This window comes from Aplysia californica, unplaced genomic scaffold (assembly GCF_000002075.1).
Source record: "Aplysia californica isolate F4 #8 unplaced genomic scaffold, AplCal3.0 scaffold00229, whole genome shotgun sequence".
Taxonomy (NCBI): Eukaryota; Metazoa; Mollusca; class Gastropoda; order Aplysiida; family Aplysiidae; genus Aplysia; species Aplysia californica.
In genome coordinates this window covers 303886-314388 of record NW_004797499.1, presented here as the reverse complement: position 1 = coordinate 314388, position 10503 = coordinate 303886, and the positions used below count along the sequence as shown (strand labels likewise).

Here is a 10503-nt window from a genome sequence, read left to right as displayed (position 1 = left end):
GACAGACAGACAGACAGACAGACAGACAGACAGACAGACAGACAGACAGACAGACTGACAGACAGACAGACAGACAGACAGACAGAGAGAGAAAGATTGAGCCTGCATGGGAGATTGGATACTGTAAACATGCACCATGTATGTGTGAATGAAGTAAGACACACCACACTCCCTTATAGGCTTACATACATCTTTATTGATTTCAAACGTGTTGACGATGTCTCTCCTATGGAGCATATCAAGGAAGTCAAGACCTGAAGGGTAGATCTACATGGGCAACCTACCTCCTCTATACCGCCAAGACAATGCTGTGTCGCGAATACTGCTTTGATCGTCTGTCAGAAAAGGCCATATTCTGTGTACGTGTGTGTGTGTGCGCGCGTCTGTGTCCGTGTTTGCGTGTGTGTGTGTGTGTGTGTGTGTGTGTGTTTGTGCGTACATGTGCGCGCGTGTGCGCATGCGTTGACTTTATCTGGAAATAGTGTTTACAGGTTGCATTTCATGGCACCTGCATTTTATTGTAGTTAGGGAAACAACTATATATACATGATACATAATCAGCTAGCCAAAAGAGTACGTGACACCCCTCGTTCAATTTGAGCATGATATGGTCGCTTTTGATTTTAAATACAATGGGGCTATCCCGAAAAATGCTGTTTTGAAAAAAAAAACGTAGGTAAAGTTTTTGGACCCCTGTTCAGTTTCTTTAAAAGACAAGGAAAGTTTTCTCTATAACCAAGCAAAAAAGCACACCAATGAAATCAAACTTCTCCTATAGGTAGAGCAATATCCAGTTTTGGTGATGGTCAATATTTCTGGAAACCCTCGATATCTGTGTTAGCCCGCTTGTCCTTAAAAGCGACCATATACTATCTACCTCGTTTATTTAAGTTTAAGTTTGCTTGAGAGATTTTTTTTGTCTTTGAAAATAATAACTGTCTGCAATGCTCTCGGACAAAGAAAGCTACTGTGGCAATTTTCAACTTGGACAAGAGCGGCGAAAGCTAAGAGACTCTATAGGCCTTCATGTACAGGGTTGATAACGATAAAGGAAGCAAAACTCCAGTAAACAGGCTACTTAACTATCGATGGCTGAGCTTTATACTCAGTAAAAACTCAACGAATAAGATGATTTTTGTTGTAGCAACATTTAAACTTATATTTTACGCACGTTTTGGCTCTCCGAAGTACTGCCAACTTAGGTAGGTATGGGTTTAAAGTCGAACTCTATAATACTGCTAAAATGCAGGTTCTCCGATTTAACGTTTATCTCCGAATGTGGGGCTAAGTTAGTTGGAGAAATAGGAAAAAAAAAGACACCCCAAATTTAACAACTATTATATAGTGTACACCACAAATATTAAGGATTCGATTAAAGGTCGTCTATTGAGCGGCACTCACATTTTGATTTCGCCAATGAAAGTGGAGAGGTGAGGAAAGAAACAACGAAGATCACTCAATGTGCAACACAAAGTCGTTATGCATGTAATAAACAAAGAACGAATGTTTTGATATATGTCTTTGAAGTTTAAACAAAAAAAAGGTCGTTCCTTGTGAGTTAGCGAGCTCTGGGAGGGGCTGTACTCATCAGGCATGCATGCACACCGCCTTGACACACACACACACATGTACACACATTCACACACATTAAAAAAACCCCATACACCACAGGATGAAGTTTAACCTTTTTATTTACACCTCGAATCAACAATTGACGCTGTCAACCAATATCACAGAGTATTCATTAAGATGATATAGTGCTATCATCTTATAAATTATTTGCATAAAATCCCTCAGAATCACCAAACTGTACAACATAGTAATACGTGTATAACCTCGTTAAAAAAAGAGTACAATAACAGAGAACATCAAGGGTACTGTACTAAAAAATGTGAAATACATGCATCTGATGTAAAGATTAAAGAGTAGCCAGTACATCATGACTTACATATTTAAATAAAGTGGACCTAGGGTGAGAAAGAACACTTTGCATCGGCAAATCAATAATGAACGGCTGAATGACATAAAACTCAACATATTCTCTTTAGTTCAGACAATTTTCCGTACAGGAACAGAGGAAGGCCAAGAACAATGTGGCAGAGAAAGGGAGAAGAAAATGCCCCCCCCCCCCCTCTCCAAACGTAAAACTTGGACATCAGGGGAAAAATATGCATGTGATAGAAATTTTCCTGAGGAATTGCTCATGGCCTGTACTCTTTAACCAATTTAAAGGCAAGAGAGGATACCCATAATTTTCTATTTATTTTTTGTGAAAATTTGTTTTTCTTCATTGCATTTAAGCATAGACAAAGCTTTAAATATCATGCAATTTGCAAGACATTGGGAATTTCAACATCCAAATGGCTTCAAACAAGGCAAGAGCATTATTTAGACTATAATAGAATTCTGATTCATCGGCTTTAGTTGCAATAGTGGTTCTAAACTTCACTCTTCTTCAGTTACAATAGTGGTTCTAAACTTTATTCTTCGTAAAGTTTCTGATGAAGTTTCTCTAAATTCCAATCTTTTTAGGTTACGACAAAGGGGGAAAAAAAGGAAAATGATGACAGCTCGTTAAGCAGGATAATATCAAATAGAGGGGAAAGTGATAACAAAACGATTTTTAGTGTACGTAAAATCACCAAAAGTCGGTACAGTGGAACTCGGATTCAACGAGGTCGCCGGGCCTGACATAAAATCTCGTTGAATCCGAGTGTTCGTTATAGCAAACATGAGGCTTTGTGTTGATAATTACAAAAAGAAAAGTAATAAGTAGACGTTAGCGCCTGAAATGCCTGCATATTAAGAGCATTCAAATGCACGCCTGTGTCATCTCGATTGTTTGCCAAAAAGTTGGGTTGCTGTGTAGAGCCTGCCTAGCATACGGTAACTTTTGATTCCATAGACCAGCGCACAATTCATTACCTAGATCTACGTCAAGACTAGCTTATCATTGTAATAATGATAAGTAGCCATGGGGAAAAAGGACCGTGACGCATTTGTATCTGCAATGGTGCCCCCCCCCAGCACGCACACACAGTCACACGTGTGCAGGCCGCCTATCCGACCCCGACACACACCAGAGTAGACACATGTGCGTGCCAACAACGCATGTGTTGATATGAAAAAGGGCCACTGATTGGTCGCATGCAATCGGCTAAGTGAATAATAGTTCATGATTCAAGTGCAATGGATGGTTTCAAGGAATAGAAAAAGTTCGTTCTGGGAGAAAAATGAGCGAAGCCACGTTTGTGGGGGCTGTTCACCTTGGAAGCGACCTCGTTGAATCTGAGCTCCCTGATTTAAGTGCTAGTTGAATTCAGGTTATTTTTATTTATTTTAAAGAAGAAAAAAAAAATGGGCCAGAGTTCTCGTTGAATCCGAGCTCGTTGAATATGAGTTCCACTGTATTAGGGTCTTCTAAAGTAAAGTAAATAAAAAATAAAATAAAATAATGGGTACAACCATCTTATAAAAACTATAAACCCAGAATAAACTGAGACACAACATAAGACATAAAAACATCTAAACTTGAAAAAATTATAACATAATCCCCTCATATCCTTTGCAAACCAATAGTATGTTTCATGCAAAATTGCATAAAAATGTAATAATACATGTAATTTGAGTAGTAAGCTTACATAAACCAGAAACAATAGAATATTCTTATTTACCCTCATCAAAGTTCACCAACAGTACATCTACCGCATAGAGACATATACATGAAAGATGAGTTAAATAACAATAAATTTTCATTTAAAAAAAAACATTTTTTTAAATGAGAACACTGTCTTGGTTGCAGTTACAGAAATTTTGTCACATTACATCTTCCTTACAATACTGAACATTGTTCATTCAGTGTTGTATACCTTCCATGAGAAACAGAGTAGTTGTGTGTCGGCTTCCATTTCTTTTAAAAATTCTTTCGTTGAAGTCTGCAACCATAATAGAGTTACAAAACCAATTGTTTTCCGAGTAAAGTACTAGGTCAATCTATAAGAAATTATCCAGCAAGAAAACTGACCAGCAGCTTACTCTCATTTGCATCACCGAATTCCATAGATCTATATCAGTCATGATTGTAATCTACAACACTTCAGTGAATAAATGGTGGAAGCGAAGCATGCCTCATTGTGAGTTTGATTATAAAACATGCTCTCAAACTTAATGATTTTTTTTATGGAGCTGTGCACTTGAGGGTCTTTTTACCACAGCTTAATTCTTTGGACAACATTGAACACGATGAAAAAAACTGAATCTTTGAGCCTTATGGACAGAATAGAAAAAATCCTGTTAACTCTGATCAGAGCATAAAGAAGGAACGCAGCATTGATTTCCAAGGACCAATGATGATCAATCATCAAAATGAATGTAGAAAAAATGAAAATATGTCTTAAACAGGGCAGGAATGTCAACTTTTTCATAAACAAGTCATGATGAGTTATTAAGTAATCAATCTTTCTACTTTAACTTTAATAAAAAAGTAGGCTAAGAAAAGGCAGTAGCAAAAGCAACACAATCATCATTGACAATGCAGGACAAGTAGTACATGTATCAAAAGAAAAGGAAAAAGCAGTAACACATGTGAGGAATCATGGTGAAATCAGTCGCTCATCAAAACAATTTTCCCTTTCCAAGGACTCTCAAGCTACGGAAGTCACAAAACTTTGGCAGTCATTTTCTCGTTGATTTTACCTCAGAAATTAGGGGATCTCCACCCTTTTTAATTGCAACTATCTCAACATCTATTCAAGATAGATGGGTACTTTTGTCATTGAAAGCAAGGCAAATTAGCAAGCTTTATGATGACATCAATAACTCCACATGCCCAAAAATGATGAACGCCTGATTACACCGTGTCAGGACACAAATGCAAAAAGAATATACACGAACAGTCAAGGGCTAAAGAGAATATCATGCTTATTCTTATACATGAATGCAATGTTGATCACGGTGAATACATTGACAATATGGATGTATCTGTCCCTTGCTGTCACATGCAACCCTTCAAACCAGTCAGACCAAAACTAAGTCCAAAAGTGAACAAGCATGCCCACACAGACACAACTTCCGAAAAAGAGAAATTAAAACAGATTCAGTACCACACCTGATGATACTGATGATGGTACAAACAAAAATGATTATATTATGATGGTGATGAGGATAAAAATGACAATGATGACAATGTAAAGACTATAATGAATGAATGTGATTGTAATAGTGATAATGATGAGAAAGATGGTCAAAGCTTAGGTAAGATGACTGTCTAACTGAAAACAATGATGAAACTTTGGTAATAAAAATAATGCTTATTTTGAAATTTTCAAAGCTGTACAGTTTCAAACATTTTTTGAATATTGTGGAATGTTAGTGGTTAAAAGCACATTCCTTACCAACGTCAGCTGGGAATAGAATATGTTAGAATTTTCCATTACGTTAACCCTATCCGTACACCCTGGGGTCATTTTGTACTGCCGGGGTTGTATTCTTCACATTTTAGAATACTTCTAGTGGGAGGATCTCTTTGAAACTCTCAGTATTTCTCAAAAAATCATTTTGACGGACTGCTATGCTAAGCGTATGGATCAGATTAACGAATAGATTTCCTCCTTGGAAAGAGGAGGCATAGAGTTCCCCATGTCGTATGGATACGATAGTAAAACACGACATACGGATAGGGTTAAGCAGACAAGTCTATAAACACGCTTTAGATTAAATCTTAAAAAACCAATGCTTTGCACTCTTTGTTCTATTGGATTAATGTGGTTACACACACATACACACACACACACTACACACAAACACATACACTTTTCCTCTGCAAAAATTTGACTACATTAGAAACATACACAAGTTTACAAATAAATTCTCAAGACAAATATAAGTCTTCTCTAAGAAGGCAAGCCGTTCTACACATAGGTCTATATTAGAGTAAGTCTTTAAGAAAAAAAGAACAAAAAATCACCAATAATGTTTGAATTCTTTGTTCTTATTGAGTTAAATGACTTGAGACTGAAAACACACACACACACACTTTCCCTTTGCAAACTTTTGATCAAACTATATAAGTATAAATAAGTCTACAAATAAATTCCAAAGACAGACTAAATAAGCCTTGACTTGAAACTTGAAAATACTGTCATTCTTTTGTCCTTTCGTTAACCTAGCATCTGCGTTTGTCGCGGCCGCGAATACAAGTTTAACATCGAGAAACTTTAAAGTTAAAGCCGTAGCATTAAACCCAGCTGTGATCAAAGAAAATATCTCACAAGTACATCAGAGGATAAATATCAATGTAACAGAGCGCTGTTTGACCGTAAGAGGGCTTACTTTTTGGGGATGTTCTGAATTAGGTTTGAAAATTAGTGAAATGGTTTAGGTTGGGGTTTTTTTGTAAGTGTTTAACGGCACTAGCAACACAATAAAGTCGTATAAGTGCTGAAGATTAAAGGTGTTACAAGAGAGTAACAAACACAAAAAGGAGGGCAGATAAAGACGATAGATGTTTGATAGGAAAGAAGAAGCAAACAACACCACAGCACCCTCCAACCACCCACAATGGTTTAGGTTTAACACCCCTATCAACACTATTAGGTTATATTATAAGAAGCGAGAGAATTAAGTTTGTGAGTGGAGTTATTTCTAACAAGAAAAGAAAAAATAAGGCTCTTGACTCAAAACACAAAGACAAAAGCCTGTCTTAAAACAAGTAAATGGTGGAAAAAGATAGGATTACAGATAAATAAAAGACCTACATTTATAGTTCAAATGAATGCTGTGAATAAACAATAGAGAAGAAGGAGCAAAAAAAAAATCCTCAGGTCCCACGACATACATCCCTATCAACAACACATCTCTGATAATATAAGTGATATTGGAAATATCTTGCACTCTCCATGGCTTTAGAATGAAATGTTATTGAACAGCAGGGTCATCTTGTATTGACAGCAGACGCCTAATGACCCTGTCCAGGCCAACATAGCTGAGAGTGTTGAGGTCTCTCTGGGAGACCTTTGGCTGGAACACGTAGAAGATGACGCCAAGCACGGAGCAGAAGAACAGAAGGAACTCGATGCGGGTGTATTGTTCGTGGATGTTGACTGGGGAAGTATAGATAAAATAAAATGATTACAGGGTGTATAATAATAGATCTATTCACTGTCAGTGTCAACTATAAGTTTAGAGCACTGAAAGGAATACTGAATGGAATTTTGCCATCATTCAAACAATTTTACATTTCACACGAAATATTGAGGATGTTCTTCAGGTTTTTGGCTACAAATAAACAGCTACATACTTCTTTAAAACGTGTTTATTGAACATATGAGTAAGGCACACATAATCAAGCTACAGACTTTTCCTTAGTTTTTTTTCAGGGTTCCTGGAAGATCAGAGGCATGGATGATGGACAAGGTTCAAGCTTTAGATAGTCAGGCCACATCTATTGCATTCTTCTGTTAGTGCTGCACGCACAGCGAAGACATACGACCTTGTAAGATTTCACGGCTCAAATACTTTTGCTAAGATCAGAAACTGCATGGGTATTGTTTGATACATGGAACTATTCTTTTTTCATTATATGAAACTGGAATTTGCATATATTATGACACAACATTCCACTCCATATCCCATCATTTCTTTTTCCTCCATAGCTGAGGGGAATGATGTGCTCTTTGTACTAAAAAACCTCGAAAATACAACTGGAAGAAAAAACAAGAAAGGGATGGAGAGGATAGGGGGAAGTGGAGGAGGAAAGGAAGAGAGGGAGAGAGATTGGAGGGGGAGGGAGGGAGGGAAATAGGGAGAGACAGAGAAAGCAACAAGCAGAGAGAGATACAGAGAGAAAGATACAGAGAGAGATACAGGGACAGAGACAGAGATACACAGAGTGAGAGAGAGAGAAAGAGACAGAGAGAGAGAGAGAGAGATCGAGCACAAAGGTATCCTCACCAGGCTTAGCGGAGAAGGTGAAGGAGGAACTCCCAGAGCTGGCTCCTCCATTGTCTACATGATCCTTGAAGAAGAGGTAATGCCCCAGCAGAACCAGTATCACTGCCGTGGCGAAAAGCACAAGATCAGGCCTGTGTTTTGCTGACGTCAGCATCAAGGCTTCTAACAGAACAACCCAGATCTGAAAGAGCGAGACGAAAACAACACCAAAACTCTTCAACAGCTGCGTGCTGACATAGAACACGCCCACTGACAGCCCACACGTGAGCACTGCACACATCACTGGTGGTACCCATAGCGACGATCCCAGGAAGTGGACGGCGGTTACGATCACCACGCATGAGCTAGCAACGCCGGCAATTACAACAGAGCCACGCGGTTTGACGCTGACATTTTCTGCTGCTACAAGCTGCCTCACCACAATGTTTCTCAGCACGAATGAAAACGCACAGAGAGCCGAAATCAAAGATGTTCTGTCCGATGTCATCACACTTCTCATCCGTAGGGACATAAACGTGCAGCCAATAGATATGATAGCAATACTCGACCATGTATTAAATCTTGGCATGACAGAAGTGACGATCCACAATGCTAATAGAGTCAGAACTGGCATAGCGAAGGCTGCTGTCAATGAGGTCTCCGGGTTGCCGAAACTTGTAAGGAAATCATGGAGAAAAGTAGCGCCTGCATGACTGACGGTTATAACTGCTAAAGCTTCTTTGTTGGGAAGGTCCCCGCGTGAGGTCAAAGGTTGTATAGTGACGGCCAGAACTGCCAGCTGGGCTGCAGCGGTGGAGGTGATGAAGAGGAGGAGGGCGGCGTCGTTGGTGTCATTGAAGACCTCGCGAACAAGGGCCGCCTGTTCTCGGGAGCTGGCATTGAGAGCCAGGGACAAGACGACGAAGGCAGCCACCAGGGCACTGCATCGCCATGATCGCTTGTCGTGGTCTCTGGAGTGGAAAAAAAGGAGCAAAATTTGGAATTGTTCATTTGTTTGTTTTAGAAAAGGACATCAACAAAATAATGGTCATTTAGTTCTGGCAAAAAGGAAGAGTAAAAACAGACAGAAACAACAGAGAGGGAAAGTATTAAAGTAGGGCCTACTGGTGGTGCCATCCAACCACCCACGATATAAATTGTGTCGAAAAGGGTGTAAAATACCAGCATTAAACACTGTAAAATACTTCATATATATGTACTCATAAACATCAATACGGATGCTGGTATTCTGAAACTGATAAAATTAGTAGGCCTACGAATAAGATATATCACATGTTTCTTTGTCAGTCTCTTTGGTATGAACGCCCCAACACTCTGGAGCCACATGTTTGATTCATGAGTGGGAAGAGTTTTAAAAAAATGGTATTGATATCTCTGTCTGCTGGGGTGTTGTAACCCTCTTAGCCCGAGTTAGCCTGACTGGTATGGTCAAACCTGGCCTCCTACATGATCTAAATTGTGTCGACAGGGGTCTAAAACACAGCGACATTAATTTTTAGAAAAAATAATAAACAGAGAGTAGATCACCTACGTGTCAAGTAGCTCGCCGTGTCCTGGAACGGTTATGCGCACGGGAACATCTGACTGCGCTAGCAATGGGGTTTGCTGCTTAGCATCCATGATCAACCCGAGTGAGCCTATCGTTATATACGTACCGCAGTATAAAAGTATATGTACAAGCACGCGTAAGTGCATGGTTTAAATAGGCTACATAATCATACCATACCCGCGATGTGCGAAGTTGGCAACAGGGCACGAGGTGAGGAGAGACCGAGTGCATGACTGCATTTAGTTAGGTAATCCTTTTAGGCCTCGTTCGTGCTCACTCAAGCCATGCCCCTCAAGACCTGCTGCTCACTCACTCATACATCATGAACCTGCACCTTGGTGGCAACCCCCCCCCCCCTTTCCACACACACACACACAGACAGAATCTGTTCACCCTGTGAACTACCACAAACCACAAAGGCAAATCATTTCTTTTCTTCTGGAAAACCCAAGATTAACTAAATGTTCTAGAATCCCTAGTGAATTATTTATGCACACCTTGCAGTTCATGATACTGGAATAGGCGCGACATTTACAACATGTCAGCAGTCCTCTTATCTTGACAATATTATTGTTTTTCTCTTTTCACTCTACGACTGTTCCCAAGCGCTCGCTCACGACCCGCCACCAACGACAAGTGCTTGGCATACATAAATTAAGGAGAGAAACTAGTACAATCACCAAAATGTCAGCGTGGAGGGGCGGACCAAACTGCTGAACACATCCTTCAGCACTGCAAGACACACAGGGCCCTGAGACAAGAAACGTGGCCAACCCCACTGACGCTACAAAAGAAGCTATACGGGCCGACAGATGAACTGAGCAGGACGCCCAATTTATGACAGATACCAGACTTCAAGTGTGATGCGATCGAGAAGAAGAAGAAGACTTAAGGAGAAACACTAGGTCAGTAAATTTTAAAAGAAAAAACCCCACAACAACAACCAACAACAAAAGAAAACAACAACAAACAAACCTACAAACCAAGAACCCCCCCCCCCCCCC

At 39.7% G+C, this 10503-nt stretch overlaps 1 protein-coding gene across 1 annotated transcript; it reads right to left on the bottom strand.

Moving 5' to 3' along the window:
• Positions 1-5560: 5560 nt before the first annotated feature.
• Positions 5561-8927, bottom strand: LOC101850008. Its single transcript, XM_005099927.3, has 2 exons — positions 7951-8927; positions 5561-7100 (listed from the first exon to the last, which is right to left on the bottom strand). The coding sequence occupies exons 1-2, from the start codon at positions 8561-8563 to the stop codon at positions 6916-6918; spliced, it is 798 nt and encodes a 265-aa protein (XP_005099984.2). The 5' UTR covers positions 8564-8927; the 3' UTR covers positions 5561-6915.
• Positions 8928-10503: the final 1576 nt, after the last annotated feature.